At 42.9% G+C, this 23,136-nt stretch overlaps 1 protein-coding gene across 1 annotated transcript in view; it reads right to left on the bottom strand.

Moving 5' to 3' along the window:
- Window positions 1-2,713: 2,713 nt before the first annotated feature.
- The window catches only part of LOC138666771 (zinc finger protein 585A-like), a 128,926-nt gene continuing 108,503 nt past the window's right edge, over window positions 2,714-23,136 (bottom strand). Inside the window, exons 13-14 of the mRNA XM_069754944.1 lie at window positions 9,172-9,262; window positions 2,714-4,401 (exon numbers count right to left, since the gene is read on the bottom strand). Coding sequence (XP_069611045.1) covers window positions 2,897-4,401; window positions 9,172-9,262 — 1,596 coding nt within the window. The 3' untranslated portion in view covers window positions 2,714-2,896. The remainder of the gene's footprint in view (window positions 4,402-9,171; window positions 9,263-23,136) is intronic.

Here is a 23,136-nt window from a genome sequence, read left to right as displayed (position 1 = left end):
AACTTTGGTTTTCATCCTCGTTTTTCTTCAGGGCAGCTTGAGCCTTCTGACTGTCCTGGTGTGGATTCCGTGGTGGACAGGTTGCAGCAAATTTGGACTCATGTGGTGGACAATTTGACGTTGTCTCAGGAAAAGGCTCAACGTTTTGCTAACCGTCGTCGGTGTGTTGGTCCCCGGCTTCATGTTGGTGATTTGGTCTGGTTGTCTTATCGTCATGTTCCTATGAAGGTTTCTTCCCCTAAGTTCAAGCCTCGCTTTATTGGGCCTTATAAGATTTCTGAAATTATCAATCCAGTGTCTTTTCGTTTGGCCCTTCCAGCTTCCTTTTCCATTCATAATGTGTTCCATAGATCCTTGTTGCGGAGATATGTGGTACCTATGGTTCCCTCCGTTGATCCTCCTGCTCCGGTGTTGGTTGAGGGGGAATTGGAATATGTGGTGGAGAAGATTTTGGATTCTCGTTTTTCGAGGCGGAAGCTTCAGTATCTGGTCAAGTGGAAGGGTTATGGCCAGGAGGATAATTCTTGGGTTGTTGCCTCCGATGTTCATGCTGCCGATTTGGTTTGTGCTTTCCATTTGGCTCGTCCTGATCGGCCTGGGAGCTCTGGTGAGGGTTCGGTGACCCCTCCTCAAGGGGGGGGGGGGTACTGTTGTGAATTCCATTCTGGAGCTCCCTCCTGTGGTTGCTAATGGTATTTTTGTGAGTTCTGCCCTTGGGCTCCCTCTGGTGGTTTCAAGTGGAACTGCTGCTCCTTTAGGTAGCTGTAGCAGCTGCCTTCACTAATCGCCTGGCCTGGGTTTGTTATTTAAACCTGCTCTGGGCTTTAGTCCATGCCTGCTGCCAATGTTCTTGGTTGGATTTGGTTCTCTCCTTGGAATTCTCATATGGCCAGTCCTTGTCTGCAAAAGATAAGTTTTTGCTAGTTTTTGTTTGTCCATTTGTTTGGACTCTATTGCTTTGCAAATATGTCTCTTTTTGTCCAGCATGTCACTGTGTTATTCAGGCTAGCTGGAAGCTCTGGGAAAGCAGATTTGCCCCTCCACACCGTGAGTCGGTGTGGAGTTCATTTTTGTAAACTCTGCGTGGATTTTGTAGTTTTTATACTGACCGCACAGTATCCTTTTCTGTCTATCTAGTTTAGTATTGGCCTCCTTTGCTGAATTCTGATTTCATTTCTGTGTATGTCATTTCCCTCTCCATTCACAGTCAATATTTGTGGGGGGCTATCTTTCCTTTTGGGGGTTTTCTCTGAGGCAAGATAGCTTTCTATTTCCTTCTTTAGGGGTAGTTATTTCTTAGGCTGTGAAGAGGTGTCTAGGGAGAGTCAGGAACATCCCACGGCTATTTCTAGTGTTGTTGTTAGGATTAGGGACTGCGGTCAGTAGAGATACCACCTTCTCAGAGCTCGCTCCATGTTGCGTTTTAGCCAACAGGTCATATCAGTGTGGCCTCTTAACCACCAGGTCATAACAGTGACTGGCCAATATACTGCGTGGCTGGGCAATATACTACATGGCTCTGTGCTGTATACGTCGCTGTACAATATACTACGTGGCTCTGTGCTGTATACGATGTCTCTGGGCAATGTACTACGTAACTGGGCAGTATACTATGTGGCTGGGCAATATGCTCTGTGCTGTATACTTCGGCGCTGTGCAATATACTTCGTGGCTGGGCAATTTACTACGTGACTGGGCAATATACTACGTGGCCTATGCAATATACTACGTGACTGGGCAATATACTACGTAGCTGGGCAATATAGTACGTGACGGGGCAATATACCATGTGGGCTGTGCAATATACTAAGTGGCTGGGCAATATACTACGTGGCTGGGCAATATACTACGTGACTGGGCAATATACTACGTGGCTTGTGCAATTTACTACATGACTGGGCAATATACTACGTGACTGGGCAATATACTACGTGACTGGGCAATATACTACGTAGCTGGGCAATATACTACGTCGCTGGACAATATACTACATGGCTGGGCAATATACTACGAGGACATGCATATTCTAGAATACCCGAGGCGTTAGAATCGGGCCACCATCTAGTTTTTCTAATAAAAGCTTGGAAATCCAAAAATAAATGAACGTCTTTGGATTCATAAGTTGGACAAAATTATAGACCTTTGGAGCTGTCTCATCCTTAGTAAGGTGATGGTTGGATGGGTTAAAAATATGTTTAGATTTTGTTTGTAGCCTTAGTTCAGAATAAGGGTGATCCTGTTTTTCCCTTTTTGCTGTGATTTGCCAGCTCTGCACCCTCTGTGGAGCTTTTTTTTTTTTCCTGGCTTTAGTGGATAAAAGTTTGTTATTAATAAACTCGTAGACAAATAAACCTACATTTTCATCCTTACTACTGGTTTGTCATGACTCCAGCAAGCGGAGAATAACTTTCTTTCTATTTCTGACATATCCCCAGGAAGCTGCAGCATCTGTATTCCAACCCTATTAGGTGAGCAGTTCTAATACTTCTGTACCAGTTGTTTACATTAGATAAGATCCTATTGTGCTTTTGCATTTTTTCATAACAATACATTTATACGTTTTTCTCTTCTCCGTGTTTTTTGTAAGGGGTTGGGATGCAATTCGTACTTTTACTATGATTTCTATGTAAGCCATGATCTCAAATCGGATGGAAGAAAGCATAACTTGACAATCCATTTAGGATGCTGTAAAAACAGTGTACATGATTCATACTATATGGATACTAATTGCTTTTTAATGGCTAATAAATAATCAATGGTAATTGTATACATGTTCTAATAATTCATTTAGTGCTCTAAATAGTTTTCTCATTATCTTGTAGACACGTGGCTTTGACTATAACTTGTATTTTTTTCTTGCACTTGTCAATAAAATGATACAAAAAGAAACTGTCTACTAACATGCGTGAGTTCTCTGATGCCTAATAACACTTGATTTCTCTGTAAAAGATTTTCCACATTCTGAACATGAAAATGGCTTCTCCTTTGTGTGACTTCTCTGATGCCTAACAAGATTGATTTTCTGACTAAAACATTTCCCACAATTTGAACATGAAAATGGTTTCTCTCCTGTGTGAATTCTCAGATGTCTAGCAAAGTCTGATTTTTCATTAAAACTTTTTCCACACTCTGAACATGAAAATGTCTTCACCCCAGTGTGAATTCTCCAATGTCTAACAAGATCTGATTTCTTGTTAAAGCATTTCCCACACTCTAAACATGAAAATGTCTTCTCCCCTGAGTGAGTTCTCTGATGTGTAACTAGACTGTACTTCTCTTTAAAAGATTTTGCACATTCTAAACATGAAAATGGCTTCTCCCCTGTGTGAATTCTCTGATGTGTAACAAGATTAGTTTTCCAGTTAAAACATTTCCCACATTCTGAGCATAAAAATGGCTTCTCCCCAGTATGAGTTCTCTGATGTATAACAAGATGTGATTTCTCATTAAAACATTTTCCACATTCTGAACATGAAAAGGGCTTTTCTCCTGTGTGAATCTTCTGATGCCTAACAAGGTTGTATTTCTCACTAAAACATTTCCCACATTCTGAACATGAAAATGGCTTCTCAACTGTGTGACTTCTTCTCTGATGTGTAACAAGATGTGATTTCTCTGTAAAACATTTTCCACATTCTGAACATGAAAATGGCTTCTTCCCTGTGTGGATCCTTTGATGTGTAACTAGATTTGATTTTGATTTAAAATATTTCCCACATTCTGTGCATGAAAATGGCTTATCTCCTGTGTGAATTCTCTGATGCGTAACAAGTTTGGATTTCTTGCTATAACATTTCCCACATTTTGAGCATTCAAATGGCTTCTCCCCTGTGTGAATTCTCTGATGTGTAACAAGATATGATTTCTCTGTAAAAGATTTTGTACATTCTGAACATGAAAATGGCTTCTCTCCTGTGTGACTTCTCTGGTGTGTAACAAGATGTGATTTCTCTGTAAAACATTTCCCACATTCTAAACATGAAAATGGCTTCTCCCCTGTGTGACTTTTCTGATGTCTAACAAGATTTGATTTCTGATTAAAACATTCCCCGCATTTTGAACATAAAAATGGCTTCTCCCCTGTGTGACTTCTCTGATGTCTAACAAGATTTGATTTCTGACTAAAACATTTTCCACATTCTAAACATGACAATGTTTTCCCCGTTTTGTCAGATAGTTCATGTTCATCAGCCCTTCTCTGACATTTGTTTTGCATTTTGTTCTTTGAAGTAAAATATAAGACCTGTTGAAAAGGGTCAGATGATAGTTCTTTACTGTGAAGGGCTGGAGGTGTATTTGGGATAAAGGCATGTTCTTCAAATGTATCTGATGTTACATCAAGCTCATCTTCTGTAAAACCTGAAAATATTAGATGTCCATCTGAGCTCCTGGTACATTCATCTGTCAAAAATAAAATTTATTTTATAATCTTTTAATAACGCTGCCTTGAAATATTAACATTAATATTATTATATATTTTAAAACATTTCCATATAAAATGTTATGCATATCAATTATCAACTAAGAAAGTAGACGATAAAGTAGGTACTAAAACATTATGATGTTAGGCCACCAGGTTGAATTTCACTTTTCTGTTGAATCCATGTTATTCGTACGTTCATGTTTCACCATGCCTCGTCACCAACAATTACATTTTCAGTGGAATTTCATAAAGGTATCTGAAAGTCGGTTCTACTAGGTGGTACAGTAGTGTTCAATTTAATAGAAGTCCAATATGACTAACCAGATTAATCACTGTTTTTGTTATAAATTATATTACCCCATGTAAAACAATTTACCAGTTCCTGCAGTAGATTCTAAGAAAACCAACAGACTCAGCATTCATGATCTGCATGTTTTTTTGAGTATGTGTATGTTAGGTGTCGAGTTCCCGCCGCTACACAGGGGGAATCTCGAACTATGTCGTCTGTGGTCTCCCATTCTTCTCCGGCTGCAGTGGAGTCTGCTCAGGAGAGACGTCGGTCCCAGCGTCTGACTCAAGCTGATGCTGTGCATCTGGTTACAACTGCCATTCCAGGTTCAGCTTTTGTAACCAGCATTGATCAGCGGCAAGCAGACGTTCCAGGAACTAAGTCCTGGTTTTCGTCAACGGAGCATGCCCGTGGGACGACCTCTCTTGCCCGTGGGACGATATCTCATTGGAGGTCAGAGGTCACATGCTGAGGTCCTGTAGCAGCTCCGATTGGACCACCAGGAAGGTCCCAGAAAGCTACAGCTATAAAAGGTTTGCATGGCTGCTCAGCCATGCGCTAGTATAAACCTGAATAGGTACGTGAGTGCTGTGTGTTTGAGACTGGTGAAAGCTCCTTAATGATACCCATTTCTTTTGTTGTTGTTTGGGTATTAGGGTGAGTGGAACAAACCGTCAGCGCCATATCTAGGCGGCACAGCCGCGTTTATACCTCCGGTCAGCGTAGGGTGAGAATTCCCGCTTGGACTCAGCATCTGACTCAGGGCGTCCTCAGGCGCGGGCTCAAAAGCCACCGAGGGTCAGAGCGAGTCCAATCACCAGTATAGCGGGGGTGAACCATAGGGATCCCACTAGCGTCTACCAGCTGCACCCTGTGACTGCTAACAGGGCACAGCGTTCCATTAGTGACTCTGTGAAGCAACAGAGTTCACTTCCATTCACACTGGGTGAAGTCTAACCCACGTGTGAGCAAGTGTTCATCCGCCATCTTGTTCCACCATTACTTAGCAGCACGTTCTATCTCTGCACGGTGGACCCTAGGCTGCGAACGCACCTCATATCTCCCTTTATATTATTTGGTGCGTTCCGCCAGCCCTAACAGTGTATTAGAATAATTAATCGAAAATGGGTGTGTTGAAAATAATAGCAGTGTGGAGTTCAATTAGTGAGGTCAATAACTCTGTGAAGAAACAGATGTGAATCGGGTGGCCCTTATTTAATGGTGAAGCCAGGACATGTTGTACCTGCATTTCTCCTTAAAAGCCTGAGAAATGTGGGTCGTTTGAGAAATTGTTCAGAATTACAGCGTACTTTGATTAAAAGTTGATTTGAGAGGGTAAAACTTATAAAAAAGCGCAGACAATGATAGGCTGTTCAAATAAAATGATCTCCAATGCTTTAAAATGGAAAGCCAAACCAGAGAGAAGTGGAAGGAAACCGAAGACTACCATTCAAATGGATGCAAGAATAGCCAGAATGTCAAAGACTCAGACAATGATCAGCTCCAAGATGATCAAATACAGTCTCAAGTTACCTGTGAGTACTGACAGCTAGAAGACTCTCAAGTGAAGCTAATCTCCTAGCAAAAAGTTGTCATGGGTCTGTCAGAGACCGCAGACAGTCGTACTGCATCTAGCTGCAGAAGGTCTCAGCGGTTGGCTTTGCACTCTCCTTCCTAGTCCTTCTGACTTTAGGACCCAGTGGCAACTTCCCCCAGCTCTAATTGACACAACTGGACTGGGAAGTTTATAGACTCCCAGCTTGCTGCTGGAAGTTGCCGGTGATGTTTCCGTTTGCCACTTTTGTGGCTTGGAGCTATAGCAGTCGTCTATTTTCCTCTTTGGAGTTTGGAGGACATCTGTGTTTCTGAGTCCACTCAAAGCTAAGTGTTCTCTTTGTTTGTCTATGCCATCTGTATTTAGTTACAGCGGGGCTCGAACAGTGCCACCCCTTCCTTCCCTAAGCAGGGCTTACTGCTAGGGTCAGGCAGGGTTTAGGGATCCTGCTCAGCGATAGGTACGGAACCAATATAGATACGCTTAGGGCAGAAAGGGTAACGTTAGATCTGCCTAGGGGTATCCACTCCCCTAGTGTTGGGCTCCCTTCCCCTCATCCCTTTGTGTTGCACTTAAGTCTTCCCTACATTGTGCGTGACAGAGGTCACCACAAAATTCAACAATTAAATAAAAAAGGTGTTTTTCACTATTGTATAATCCTATTTATAAAAAGAGACCTAGTTTAAAAGTTATGGACATCTTTGTGCACCAAAAACAAGTAATCACATGAGTGGCTAAGTTTCTGTAGATAATGAAGTTGATCTTGCAGTGATTATAAAATGTCTACACACCCAAGTTAAAATGCCAAGTTTTTCTCATGTAAAAAATCATACCAAGAAGAATAATTTCAGAACGGTTTTCATTTTTAATGTCACCCATAATCTGTAATAATTCAATTGAAAAAATAAACTGAAATATTTTTGGGTGGAAGAAAAAAACAAAAACAAACTAAAATACTGTTTTTGCATAAATATTCACAAAATTAAACTAATACTTTTTGAAGTACATCTGGAATTTATGGCAGCATTCAGTATTTTTGTGTAGGAGTCTATAAACATGGCACATCTATAAATGGCAATTTTTGGCCACTCTTCCTTGCAGTAGAGGTCCTAATCTGCCAGATTGCAAGGGTATCTCCACTGTGAAGCCCTGTTCAGATCACCGATAGATTTTCAATTGGTCTAGACTCTGGCTGGTCCATTCGAAAACTTTGATCTTCTTCTGTCTAAGCCATTCTGTGATATTTGGAGGTATGCTTACGGTTGAGCCAAACATAACTTTTGAGATTATGGAAAAAAAATGAACTCTGGTCTCATCAGAACATAACATGTGTTTCCACATGCTTTTGGCAAAACATAGCCAGGCTTGGATGTTTTTCTTTGTCTCACCAACCTACCTCACACAGTCTCCCCTGGCATTGTGTTCCTGTGCAGGCATACTTCTCTGCCCTGTTGAGGGCAGAGCAGAAAAGTACGCCTGTGCAGGAGCGGTATTCCAATGTTTTACAAATCTTTTTAAATGTGCTGGATCAATTTTTCCATTTTTTGGTCCAAGTGTCACTTTTAATAAGCCATTTGTCATGCTTTTTTTTCTAATATACAGTACCTATGGATCAAATTCCAACTTATTTTTTTTTGATGGTCAGCTTTTTGCGTTTGGGAGTTTAATTAGTCTGTTCCAATTTGTGAACAGACAGCAAATTACATCCAAAACTAATCTGTTGCATAACTGACGTAAATGGAAACAGAGTGGACCCATTGATTATTATGAGGTACATCTAGGTTCTGCTAGAGTCCTTTTTTTAGAATGGAGAAAAAAGTTCTAAATGATTCATGTTTTTACAGCTCTAGAACTTACAAGAATGCTATTGCGAAAGAATAAGCGCAATTGAGGCATTAATATATCAGCATGTTATACTTGAAAAGAAGAATGTGGGAGGTAGCAAGGGGGATCATACGAGGTCATTACGTGTCCCCCAGGATGTGCATAGAAACATACTGAACCCACTGGAGAGCATTGTTATTTACAGCCATAGATGTGGTTACAGCGCAAAAAAAAAAAAAGAGTGTGGACTTGGTCAAGCTATTTGACCAAGTCTGATTTAGGATAACCTGACACGGCTTTTACTCTTGAAGAGATCTACAGGAAGGTAGTGGGACGGATCTCCCTCCACTCCGGGTCTTGGGAGTGGCCCATGTCCACGATTCCCATTTAAACTTTCAACTAGAGTTTGGCTGTGTCAGTATTAGTTTTCTAAGCATCATAGCAGGGGCTCTGTGTAGGACAGGTCTGTGTGAGATTGAACACAGGCCAGAACCAGGGAAAGCAAAGCCATTGATGCACCCACAAGTGATATGGTGGTGCAGTCGCAATGGATTGATATGGACTGTAACGAACAATATAGCTGCGAACCGAAGGATAACATTTGAGTCATTTTTGTAAGTTGCCAAAATAAAGTCATTTAAGTTGAACTTTTCTGGGTCACCGCCTTATTAATGCACTGTCGTGAAAGCCGCTGGCTAACAAATGCTACTGAGGTTTTACGACTGAAAATATTCTTTGTATGAAACATTGTAGCCTGTGGCTCACTGGTAATGTTTCTTCCTTTTAATTTCATGGCTCCTTAGTTCAAATCCCTGCCATTGACAAGCTTAAAATGTCCCAGATGACAGATTCACTGAACACAGTGTCCTGGGTTAGATAGGACTATGAAAACAGAAAAATGTCTTCTGAAGTCGAAAGACAACTTTACAAATAGAGTAAAAAGATATTTTTTTGCTCTTTAGGTGTAAAATCCACCTAAAAAAATGCGTGAATAAACCCTACAAATTAGTCAACACCACTGTAGCAGCCAGTGAATGAGTTCCATCTGTGACTTATCTGTATTTAGTGGTCATTACTCACATGTGTAGTTATCTGTAGGAATTTCTTCTTTCCAATGCACATCACCCCACACATATGTCTCGGTACTATTAATATGGTTTAGATCTTTACCCTGAAACAAATATGGTAAAAGTCACAGAGAGATGGAGAAGATGTAAGAAATTATTTTGAAGAACAGATGAAGAAAAGATCATAAACTAACATGAACACCGAAAATAAAATTACAGCAGTATCAAAGAGGGACAGAGCACCATACCACAATGGTCATATATAAATTATACCTGTTGGCTCTTAATTCTAAACAGCGGTCTACATAACCAGAAAACTCTGAGAAGAGCCAAACAACATCTAATATCTACGATCAATTTTCATCCTGCATTCTCCACCAAGTATAAAACATACACTGCATGGCCAACTTATTAAAGACACCCATGTAGTAGCACGTTGAATCCAAAAAGTTGATAAAAGTTCTGCTGTCGGTACAAAAATTACAGTCTTTAATTCAAACATGGTTAAAACACATGTAGCTATTAAAAGGTGGAAATATCTGAACTGCATAGGATGTGCTCATGACCGTGTCCCATTGCTATATGCATTTTAACCATGTTTGAATAAAGGAATGTCATTTTTATACCAGACCGTGGAAGTTTATAAACTTTTTGGATTCATTACTATAACTCCATGATTCAGGAGCTTCTGTGCACTTGAAACTAGGATTATTTCTTCAGACCCACTAATACACAAGCTCCAGTACAAAGATAATCATACGAAGTAAGGAAAAGAATCATCAAATTAACCCCCCCCCCCTGAAGAAGCAAGAGGCGAAAAACGCGTTGGGGTGAGGGGGACGCCATTCTATCCAGCCTATCTGCTCATGTTCTCCTTTATTCATGTTCAACAGATATTATACCATTCATGGCATCTTTATTTATTTTATGGCTATGCATTGTACCTTATATTTATCTGTATATGAATACCAGCATTATGTTCAGGTGGACTATTTATATTATAGAGGTTGTCACTAAGGGTATAACCATTTCCTTTATAGTCTGAGGGCTCATAGTATCATATTGTTAATAAAGGGCTTATCCAGTCAAAACCGATGAGTCTGTAGTCACCCTGTGGGGATTCACCAGTTTCAGACCCGGGACTGGAGGGTATGTATGCATTATATAAACTCCCAGTCAGTGGGTGCAGCCTCATTCTCCATACACTTGTATGGACCAAGATCTTGCTCTATACAAGTGTATGGAGCGAGGCCATGCTCACTGGTCGGGAATATGTATAATGCATACATACCCTCCAGTTCCCAGTCTGAAACTGGCGAATCCCCACAGCGCACGCACTGCGTCACAGAGTGACTGCAGACTTATTGGTTTTGACTGGATAAACCCTTTATTAACAATATCACTAACAATATTGTCTAATCACTTATATCGTACGAGGAACGGCATAAAATTTCTTCACCTGCTGTTGATTTGTTCATCCTGCCCTCCAAAGATCGCAGTATGGCTCGGCTCACATTTATGCTGCACACTACGCCGAGTGCTCACAGCAGGCTTTCCAAGTAATTCTTTGAAATACATTATTCAGATGGAAGCACCCAGTGGATTATTCCCTATAATGATGCAGATGGAGGCACTGTGGACTCTGTCTGGCCTATGATCCAGCAGTGTTCATCTTTTTAAGCGTGTATAAAAGCGCAGTCGACTCCACAATTTTATGCACCTGTGAAAAGACGGACAACGCTGAGAGGCCATACAGAGCCTGAAGTAACTCTGCTGCCTTATTATAGTGTATGGCTCCCCCGGGGGTTTCATCCAAATCATCTTATTCGGAGATGTCGATGGAAACCCTGATGTAAATGCTTGGTGTAGAGCACAGGATAAATGTGATCCCACTATTACGTAAAATGTTCCCTGCAAAAGCTTCAACTTAATCCATAAAAAAAGCAAGTCCTCACTAAGGTCCATCATCTATCAATGGAAATATAGGGCACTTCCATATTACTTGTAATATAAAACCTATGGATGCGAAATGCCCCCCCCACCCCCACCCCCAAAGAAATCCAGTGAAATCTGCCATCTCAAATCCAAAAGCCTCCCCCTCTTTTCTAAGCCCCAGTGTGCTTAAACCACATTTAGCATCCACTTGTTTGGCATTTCTATAGGTACGAGAGCCCGCTTAATTTACAGGTGCATGTCTCCAGAAGCACGATCTGGACACAATATATTGGCACTACAATGTACTGGGCACTACAATTTATGGGCACTACAACAGCAGATTAGCTATTTTCACTCAGTAGCATCCACTGTTGCTTGTTTCTGGAAAACATCCATGGAGTCAAAATCTTCACTACATCCGAAGGTAAATTCCCAGAGGTGTGTCATTTCCTAAATGGGGTCACTTGAGTGGGACTCTGCTCTTCTGGCACTTATGGGCTCTGTATATGGAGTCTGCAAACTGTTCTACGAAAATTTGTTCTTCAAGAATCAATAGTGCTCCTTCCCTCCAGAGTCTTGCCGTGTTGCTAAGCAGTACTGTACAACTACGGGACATATAGAAATTGTGTAACAACTTTTGGTACCATTTTTACCCATTTTCCCTTGTGAAAATGTAAAATCTGGGGCTAAATTTTTAGATAAAAATATATTTATTTATTCTTCACTACCCAATGGTATAAAATTACTTGACACACCTGTGGTGTCAATATGATCACTGCATCAATAGATGAATTCACTAAAAAGTTTAGTTTGCAAAATGAGGTCACATGTTTTTTTTTTGCTGTTCTGGCACCTCAGGGGCTCTTCTAGTGGGTGTGGCACCCTCAAACCATTCTAGCAAAATCTGCATAATAATCTGGCACTTCTTCCCTTCTGAGCTTCGCACTGTGACTGAAAAGTAGCTCCCGATTAAATGTAAGGTATTGGCGCACTCAGGAGAAATTGCAAAAACTGTAAAGTTTGTTTTTTCTTATTAGCCCTTATAAAAAAAATAAAAACTTGGGGCTAAAACAACATTTTAGTAATTATTCTCCTTATTTCTTCACCACCCAATGGTATAAAATTTGGAGGCACATGTGGTGTCAACATGCTGACTGCACCCCCAGATTAATTGAGGGCTATAGTTTGTAAAATGAGGTCCCTTATGAAGGGTGGGGGGGGGGGGGTCCTGCTGTTCTAGCACCTCAGAAGTTCTACCAATGTGACATGGCACCCTTAAACCATTCCAGCAAAATTTGCCAATATGGCGCTTCTTCCCTTCTGAGTTTTGTACGGAGCCTCAAAAGTAGTTTTCAACCACATATGGCGCACTCAGGAGATATTGGGTAACAAATTGTACCATTCATTTTCTTCTATTTTCCAGCTTGAAAATTAAAAACTTGAGGCCAAAAGCAACCTTTTAATGGAAAAAATTGTAACTTTTAATTTAGCCAAATGCTATAGAATTGTGTGTATTGCCTGGGAATTAAAATGTTCAATACCCTAGATGAATTCCTCGAGAGGTGCAGTTTCCAAAATGGGGCCACTTATTGGAGTTTCTGCTGTTTTGTCATGTCAGGGGCTCTTCAAATGTGACATGGTGTCTGCAATCTATTCCAGCCAAAATTGTGCTCTATAATTAAGTTGGCACTCCTTCCTTTCTGAGCTCTGCCGTGTACCCTAACAGTAGTTTTGCATCACATACAGGGTATCGGTGTATTATTAGCAAAAGCTAATTTTTCATTTTCACAGCTCAATGTCATAAAATTCAAAGTGCTCACCAAACCTCTACATAAATTCCTTGAGGGGTGTTGTTTCTAAAATGGGGTCATTTGTGGGGGATTCCACTGTTCAGGCACATCAGGGGCTCTGCAAAAGCAACATGGCTTCAGCTATTTAGCCATTTTTGCACTCCAAAAATTAAATGGTGCTCCTTCCCTTCCAAGCCCTGCCCCTCACCCAATAAATAGTTTTCCACCAAATATGGGGCATCAGTGTACTCAGGAAAAATTGCACAACAACTTATATGGTCGATTTTTTCATGATACCCTTGTTGTGATAATGAAAAATTTGGGGTTTAGCAACATTTTTGTGGGAGAAATTAAAATATTATTTTTTTTGTTTCCATATTGCTTTAATGCCGGTGAAGTACCTAAAGGGTTAGCAAACTTTGAATGTGGATTTGAGCACTTTGATGTGTACAGTTTTTAAAATGGTGTAACTTTTTTGTATTTCCTGTCATATAGGACCCCCAAAGTCACTACAAATGTGATGTAGTCTCTACAAAAATTGGTTTTCCAAACATCCAACAATAGGTATCTGAGGACCCAGAATGTGTATAGAAAACACTCCTTGCACAATTACTCCACCAGAAATGTTGACATCTGACAAGAAAGCTACATAAATTCATGCTGTATTTTGCAAGGGCAACGTAAATTTGGATTCATCTGATCAGTCAATGTTTTTCCACTGCTCAGTGATATAATTTTTGTGCTTTTTTGACAAATGAAGTTTTTTCTTTCCATTTCCTATAGACGACAATAGCACTGGAACCTGGTCATCTAATAGTACAGTCCACCTGTGCTAAGGAAGACCAAGTACATTCAGACATATTATTTGGAGTATTAATGCTGTATTCAGCTCCACTTGTTCCTCAGGATGATTCTTGCTATCTTCCTTGAGGAGTTGCTTATGTCCCTTTCATTTGATGATTTTCCTCAATTATAACATTCTCAGTATACCCTTGACACCACTGCACATAAAATCTCCTTAAGGGTGGCAAATTTTAGAATATTGTCCCCGACTCTAGCATTGATGATCATGCCTTATTGATATGTAGCGAAATACAGTACAGACCAAAAGTTTGGACACACCTCATTTAAAGATTTTTCTGTATTTTCATGACTATGAAAATTTTACATTCACACTGAAGGCATCAAAACTATGAATTAACATATGTGGAATTATGTACTTAACAAAAAAGTGTGAAACAACTGAAACTATGTCTTATATTCTAGGTTCTTCAAAGCAGCCACCTTTTGCTTTGATGACTGCTTTGCACACTCTTGGCATTCTCTTGATGACCTTCAAGAGGTAGTCACCGGGAATGGTTTTCAATTCACAGGTGTGCCCTGTCAGGTTTAATAAGTGGGATTTCTTGCCTTATAAATGGGGTTGGGACCATCATTTGTGTTGAGCAGAAGTCTGGTGGATACACAGCTGATAGTCCTACTGAATAGACTGTTAGAATTTGTATTATGGCAATAGAAAAGCAGCTAAGAAAAGAAAAACGAGTGGCCATCATTACTTTAAGAAATGAAGGTCAGTCAGTCCGAAAAATTGGGAAAACTTTGAAAGTGTCCCCAAGTGCAGTGGCAAAAACCATCAAGCGCTACAAAGAAACTGGCTCACATGAGGACCGCCCCAGGAAAGGAAGATGAAGAGTCACCTCTGCCTCTGAGGATTTAGTTTATCCGAGTCATCAGCCTCAGAAATCGCAGGTTAACAGCAGCTCAGATTAGAGACCAGGGCAATGCCACACAGAGTTCTAGCAGCAGACACATCTCTACAACAACTGTTAAGAGGAGACTTTGTGCAGCAGGCCTTCATGGTAAAATAGCTGCTAGGAAACCACTGCTAAGGACAGGCAACAAGCAGAAGAGACTTGTTTGGGCTAAAGAACACAAGGAATGGACATTAGACCAGTGGAAATCTGTGCTTTGGTCTGATGAGTCCAAATTTGAGATCTTTGGTTCCAACCACCGTGTCTTTGTGCGACGCAGAAAAGGTGAATGGATGGACTTTACATGCCTGGTTCCCACCATGAAGCATGGAAGAGGAGGTGTGATGGTGTGGGGTTGCTTTGCTGGTGACTCTGTTGGGGATTTATTCAAAATTGAGGGCATACTGAACCAGCATGGCTACCACAGCATCTTGCAGCGGCATGCTATTCCATCCGGTTTGCGTTTAGTTGGACCATCATTTATTTTTCAACAGGACAATGACCCCAAACACACCTTCACGCTGTGTAAGGGCTATTTGACCAAGAATGAGAGTGATGGGGTGCTATGCCAGATGACCTGGCCTTCACAGTCACCAGACCTGAATCCAATCGAGATGGTTTGGGGTAAGCTGGACCGCAGAGTGAAGGCAAAAGGGCCAATAAGTGCTAAGCATCTCTGGGAACTCCTTCAAGATTGTTGGAAGACCATTCTCGGTGACTACCTCTTGAAGGTCATCAAGAGAATGCCAAGAGTGTGCAAAGCAGTCATCAAAGCAAAAGGTGGCTACTTTGAAGAACCTAGAATATAAGACATATTTTCAGTTGTTTCACACTTTTTTTTTAAGTATATAATTCCACATGTGTTAATTCATAGTTTTGATGCCTTCAGTGTGAATGTACAATTTTCATAGTCATGAAAATACAGAAAAATCTTTAAATGAGAAGGTGTGTCCAAACTTTTGGTCTGTACTGTATGTATAGGTATATATGTGTGACTAGAAGTAATTTAACATCTGCCCTGAGACTGCAGGTCTCACAGCATATGTTATCCTGAGAAATCAGTCTACTGTCTCCAATCTCAACAGGGGGTCTTGCTAAGAACCAGGAAGGGGAAGCGTTTCACACCTTCTGTCTCTTTTGAAGAGAGATGTCAATTACAGCCTGACACTATCTATCTGTGAGAAACTTACACAGAGAATTTAAGAGGAAATAATATATTCATTGGTGGAGGGTTCACGGTCAAGTCACAAACAAGGAATTATAATAGTAACCTGGGAGGCTGGTCTAGAAATCTGACCTCCAGGGTGACTCTATAAATTAGACTTAAGGTACCTTCACACATAACGATATTGTTAACGATATCGTTGCTATTTGTGACGTAGCAACGATATCGTTAATGAAATCGTTATGTGTGACAGCGACCAACGATCAGGCCCCTGCTGGGAGATCGTTGGTCGCTGAATAAAGTCCAGAACTTTATTTCGTCGCTGGACTCCCTGGAGACATCGCTGGATCGGCGTGTGTGACACCGATCCAGCGATGTCTTCACTGGTAACCAGGGTAAACATCGGGTAACTAAGCGCAGGGCCGCGCTTAGTAACCCGATGTTTACCCTGGTTACCATGCTAAAAGTAAAAAAAAACAAACACTAGATACTTACCTACCGCTGTCTGTCCTCCAGCGCTGCGCTCTGCACTCCTCCTGTACTGGCTGTGAGCCGGAAAGCAGAGCGGTGACGTCACCGCTCTGCTTTCCGGCTCCCAGACAGTACAGGAAAAGAGCAGAGAAGCAGAGCACAGCGCTGGAGGACAGACAGCGGTAGGTAAGTATGTAGTGTTTGTTTTTTTTACTTTTAGGATGGTAACCAGGGTAAACATCGGGTTACTAAGCGCGGCCCTGCGCTTAGTTACCCGATGTTTACCCTGGTTACCGGCATCGTTGGTCGCTGGAGAGCGGTCTGTGTGACAGCTCTCCAGCGACCAAACAGCGACGCTGCAGCGATCCGGATCGTTGTCGGTATCGCTGCAGCGTCGCTAAATGTGAAGCGGCCTTTACACAAAGAGGGGGGGGGGTGTTCACAGATTAAGGGGCAGCCAAGCTGATGTGTTCCAGTACATATTCGTCCCCCCCCTCAGGGAGCAGAAAGCAGACTACAAAGTTAGATATTTCTGTAAGTTTTCTCCCGTTTATTTTTATAACTGTTTTGCATATTTGTATGTCTTTTTATTACCATATTTTTATACCCGTTTTATTGTAAGCACTGTACCTTTTCTATTAAAGCTTTAATAAGTTGACCTTGCAAGTTGGTGGCAGAGCAGTGGGATAGAATTATTTCTATTAGAGCATTAGTGCAGGGTTTAAGCAATTATTCCCTGTACTAAAGAATTGGTATCATTGCGAGAATTGCACTTACTTAGACATACTTAGACATACTTGCAAACAGTTTCCCTTCCCCGTTTTTCTTTTCTATCTTTTATTTGGCAAAGGCTGTTCATCGATATGGCAGCCCAGTACAAGAAGCAGAACAATGAGGCACTGACCCACCTCTGTGAGCAGAGAGGTATAGAGACGGCCGACAAATCCAAGAAACTGCTGATACGCGCCTTGGTCGAGCAGTACATAGAGTAAAGTACTGGAACCTCCAGGCAAGGGGAGAGTCCAACTCAGAGAGACCCAGCAATGCCAGCTCTTGCACCGGAGGTACCTTCTGGAAGTGCCAGCAATGCCAGTGCTGAGGAGCCTATGGACTCTACTTGACAATTGGACTTACAACAGCTGGGACAAGTGATCCCAATCTGCGCATGCAGCTTATTCTATAGTACTGACAAGCTGCAGAATGCCAGGCTGAGAGAGAGGCTGCAGAACGCCGGGAGAAGAGAGCTTTCCAGCTTCAGATGACTCAAATAGAGACAGGACATAAATCCAAGGAGACTACAGCTGGAAAAATTCCTTGTGATGGAGAAGGATATGGACATGGATACTTTCCTTCAGGGGTTTGAAAAAACCTGCATGCCATACCATCTACCCCGTGAGCAGTGGGCGCAGTATCTAACCCCAGGGTTGAGAGGAAAAGCCCTAGAAGTTTTTGCTGGCCTCCCGCCAGAGCTAGATGGGAACTATGAAGCCATAAAAAAGGCTCTGAGAAATACAACCTAACACCAGAAGTGTATCGGAGAAAGTTCCGGAACCTACAACGTGGATCAACTGACAGCTATGCGGATATTGTGATCACCTTGAGGACCACGTTCCACCAATGGATCAGGGGACTTTCTGTTAACAGCTTTGAGGACTTAAGGGATCTTATGGTCAAGGATCAATTTCTTTACATGTGCCCCACGGATATACGACAATTTGAGTGTGATAGGGAGCCACAAACTGCGGTTCAGGCTCAAAAGATTGCGGACTGCTATGTGGCTAACTGGATGCCTAAGGTGTGGAAGCCATTGGGATTCGGCTGGAAGGGAGGTAAGCCAAACGGGGACCCTTCTCCCTCTGCTGGCCGATCACCAGTGCTGTCCAAGCCTACCTTCTATGGGATCCCGGGGACTAGACATTTTTTAGGTGATGCACACCGGTGCTTCTCCTGCAACAAAGTAGGACATGTTAGCGCTGTCTGCCCTGATAGTGAGAAATGCCCAACCACAACCGCAAGGCCGTCTGTGTCTCCACCATCTGTCCTCTTTGTGGCCGGCTCTGATGCGAGGACTAATGAGAACTGTCAATCTTTCACTGTTGGCACTAAAGTTACCATTTGTCTCAGAGACACTGGGGCAGAGGTGACTCTGGTGCGTCCAGCAATGGTAACCCCGGCCGATATCAAACCAGGAAAGAATATGTCTATAACCGGGATTGGAGGGGTCAGTCCTGCCGTGTCTATGGCCCGTGTGTACCTGGACTGGGGAGCAGGGAAAGGACTGAGAGAAGAGGGAGTATCAGAGGCTATTCCCACCAATGTGTTGCTAGGCACAGACCTTGGGAGGGTGGTATCCCACTATATTTCTCCCTTGCAAATAAATGCTGCAGAGAAGGTGTAAGCAAGTGACCCACCTGAGATCCCGTGCGAGGACAGAAAATGTACCAATGCACAGGATTGGAGGTATGTGGCAGCTGTGACCCGGAGTCAGGCTGCGGATCAGACTCAACCCCAGAGAATCGAGGATGAGTCTCAGACAGAACTGCCAGAACAGGAGGCCCATACTGTGACCCCGAAGCCCCCTCACATGGCAGACCCAACAAGGTCCCTGATAACCAACACTGAAGACTCAGCTTCAGACTAGGGCCTAGCATTGACACTAGGCCAGGGGCTGTAGACTGACGGTCAGAGCTTCCAGGAGGCCCAGCAGACAGATGTCGGTCTGGAAAAGCTCAGATGTCTTGCAGACCGACCCCCTGCTGCTTCTGACAAAGAGAGAGTATACTGGGACCAGGGCAGAAAGAGACTCTCCCCACGGATACTACAGAACCTTGGGACTGTGAAAAGCGTCTGGTCGTTCCTTATCTATTTAGGGAACAATTATTGAGAATTGCTCATGAGATTCCTCTGGCCGGACACTTTGGAATACAAAAGATTAAAGCTCGCCTGACACATAACTTCTATTGGCCCAAGATGGGGACAGATATTGCCAATTACTGTCGATGTGTAGTTTGTCAGAGAGTTGGAAAGTCCAGGAATATACAGAAAGCTCCATTGATACCACTGCCATTGATCGATGAGCCTTTCCAGCGAGTGGCTGTGGATATCATAGGGCCACTTTCAATCCCTAGCAGCTCTGGCAAAAAGTATATCCTCACAGTGGTGGCAATGCTATACGATACCCGGAAGCTGTGGCACTGTCCTCCATCCGAGCAGACAAAGTGGTGGATGCTTTACTGACTGTTTTCTCTCGTGTGGGTTTCCCCAGGGAAATGTTAACCGATCAGGGAACCCAGTTCATGTCCAATCTGATGGAAAGCCTCTGCGAGAAAATACAAGTGCAGCATGTTGTGGCCAGTGCCTATCATCCCCAAACCAACGGACTCTGCGAGCGTTTTAACGGAACATTAAAACAAATGCTGAAAATACTGGTGGAGACTGAAGGGAGAGACTGGGAGCAGTACCTCCCCCATCTGTTGTTTGCCTACAGAGAGGTACCCCAGGTGTCTACAGGATTCTCCCCCTTTGAATTGGTTTATGGGAGGAAGGTCAGGGGGCCACTTGATTTGATTAAGGACTGTTGGGAGGATGACCCCAAAACTACGGGAGTCTCAGTGGTTGAATATGTACTGCGGCTCAGAGAAAGAATGCAAAAACTGAGCAACCTGGCCCATGAGAACGTGACCCAGGCCCAAATCAACCAGAAGGTCTGGTACGACCGTAATGCCAGACTGAGGGCCTACGAGGAGGGGCAGAAGGTTTGGGTGTTGGTCACTAAGTTACAGAATAAATTATAGGCCACATGGGAGGGACCATACACTGTACACAAGCGGCTAAATGATGTTAATTATGTGGTGACTCTAGATGAACATGCAAAGCATCAGAAAATATTCTGTGTAAATATGTTGAAGGCTCATCATGACAGGGAGACTGACCTGTGTCTTACCTGTCTGTAGCATGCCTGAAGAGGGGGATGCTGATCTGTTACCATATGTGGGGACTGGGACTCAGTACATGGAGTCCTTGGAGTCAGCAGAATTTAACCCTGAGCTCTTCCACAGCCAGAGGTCTGAGCTGATGGGGGTGCTCAGCGAGTTCACCGAAGTGTTCACAGGGGAGCCTGGGAGGTCGCACTTAGCAACTCATCATGTGGACACTGGTACTAATCCCTCAGTACGGCAGTCTGCACACCGGGTGTCAGCAGAAATGAAGGCAAACATGAGGGAACAGGTAGAGGAGATGCTAAACCTCAAGGTAATACAAAAATCCCAGAGTGCCTGGGCCTCGTCTGTGGTTCTTGTCCTGAAAAAGAACCGTATTAACCGGTTCTGTGTAGACTACAGGAAATTAAATCTACTAACTACATGTGAGGTCAACCCCATGCTGAGGATAGACGAGCTGTTAGAACAGCAAGCTAAAGCATTGTACCTCACCATCATGGACCTAAGTAGGGGATATTGGCAGATACCCCTGACCAGAGAAGCTCAGGAGAGGTCTTCCTTTATAACGCCATTTGGGCTGTTTGAGTTTCTGGTGATACCATTTAGTATGAAGAATGCCCCTGCCACCTTCCAGAGGTTGGTCAATCACTTATTGGAAGAATGTGATGATTTTGCCGTTGCTTATCTCGATGATATAGCCATTTTTAGTAATTCTTGGGAGGAGCACCTCGTACATCTTTCTCAGGTGTTGCAAAGGATAAAACCGCAGGTCTTTCTGTTAAGCCGGGGAAGTGTCAGGTAGCCATGTGGGAAGTACAATACCTAGGACCCCGGGTGGGGGAAGGACTGCTAAAACCTGAGCCAGGGAAGGTAGAAGCCATTACAGCCTGGCCCATCCCACGAACCAAGAAGCAGGTACTGTCCTTCCTGGGTACGGATGGCTACTATAGGTTTGTACCAAACTACAGTGCTCTGGCCAAACCGTTAACTGATCTGACCAGGAGGAAACTTCCCAAAATTGTCTCCTGGAGTCCTCAGTGTAAGGAATCATTTTCTGCTCTAAAGTAAGCATTGGTTAGTTCACCCATCCTTCACGCCCCAGATTTCACTCGCAGGTTTGTAGTGCAGACAGATGTCAGCACCTATGGGCTAGCCAAGTGAACCAGCAAGGTGAGGAGCACCCAATTCTTTACCTAAGCAGGAAACTCCTGCCCAGAGAAGTGGCTTATGCCACCATTGAGAAGGAATGTTTGGCAATTGTGTGGGCTCTGCAGAAGCTGCAACCATACCCCTATGGGCCCAACTTCACCGTGATAACAGATCATAACCCATTGAGTTGGCTCAACAGAGTTGTTGGGGACAACGGGAAATTGCTTAGATGGAGTCTGATATTACAGCAATATGATTTTACAATTCAGCATAAGAAGGGAATCGATCATGGCAATGCTGATGGCCTATCTAGCCATGGTGGGCCGGAACCAGATACGCGCTCTGGAGCTGACCTGTAAGTCAACCCCCATGCATGTTCATAAGGAGGGAGGTGTAGCGAAATATGTACAGGTATATATGTGTGACTAGCAGTAATTTAACATCTGTCCTGAGACTGCAGGTCTCACAGGGGTCACAGCATATGTTATCCTGAGAAAGCAGTCTACTGTCTCCAATCTTGCCAGGGGATCTTGCAAAGAACCAGGAAGGGGAAGCGTTTCACACCATTTGTCTCTTTTGAAGAGAGATGTCAATTACAGCCCGACACTATCTATCTGTGAGAAACTTACACAGTGAATTTAAGAGGAAATAATATATTCACTGGTGGAGTTTTCACGGTCCAGTCACAAACAAGCAATTATAATAGTAACCTGGGAGGCTGGTATAGAAATCTGACCTCCATGGTGACTCTATAAATTAGACCTACACACAAAGGGGGGGTGTTCACAGATTAAGGGGCAGACAAGCTGATGTGTTCCAATCCATATTCGTTCCCCCTCAGGGAGCAGAAAGAAGACTTTCTCCAGTTTATTTTTATAACTGTTTTGCATATTTGTATGTCTTTTTAATACCATATTTTTATACCTTTTAACTGTACATTTTGTATTAAAGTATAAAACTTTAATTAGTTGAACCTTGCATGTTCTAAAGAATCCACAGCCTTAAGGTGTGTGAGCCTTATGATTGGCAGACAGTAGTGGTAATATTTCTGGGACTCATCGCCCGTGTGTTCGGTGAGTGGTGGGAGCGTGTATGAGTCTGTATGAGCGGGTGTGTGGCCTGGGTCGGTGTGTGATTTATGCTCCCATTACAGCATAGGACAGAGGTTGAATGCTGGACTGAGAGAGATAGATTAACCCCTTGCAGGCTCAACCCCAAGTCGCTTGCTGAGAAGTGGGTACGTGACATGATAGTTGACAGATTTTCTGCTGCACTCAGGAATTACAGGTCTTATTTCTGTATAGTATATTCTCAATTGGGAGAGGACTGTGTCTCTAATTGGCCATTCAGTGTATAATACTGGAGGATAAAACAAGAATGAACACAAGACCTTCAGAGTCTTCTACACATCATAGGGAACGTTCCAATAATAACTACAGACCGGTCTCCAATCTCCCCTTCATCTCTAAACTCTTGGAGCAACAGATATACTCCAGCCTTACCCGTTACCTCTCCACTCACTCCCTCCTAGACCCTTCACAGTCCGGTTTCCGCCCCCTACATTCGACAGAAACTGCACTCATCAAGGTTACCAATGACCTTCAGACAGCAAAATGTAACAGTGACCACTCTCTGCTCATTCTTCTCGACCTTTCTGCAGCTTTCGACACTGTTCACCACCCTCTCCTACTCTCTATGCTCCAGTCACTAGGCATTAAGGACACTGCTCTCTCCTCATTCTCCTCCTATCTTTCTGACCGCTCCTTCAGTGTTCTGTTC

Source organism: Ranitomeya imitator, chromosome 2, assembly GCF_032444005.1.
Source record: "Ranitomeya imitator isolate aRanImi1 chromosome 2, aRanImi1.pri, whole genome shotgun sequence".
In the NCBI taxonomy this organism is placed as follows: domain Eukaryota; kingdom Metazoa; phylum Chordata; class Amphibia; order Anura; family Dendrobatidae; genus Ranitomeya; species Ranitomeya imitator.
The sequence above is the reverse complement of the archived record's forward strand: the minus strand, read 5'-3'. Positions and strand labels throughout refer to the sequence as shown.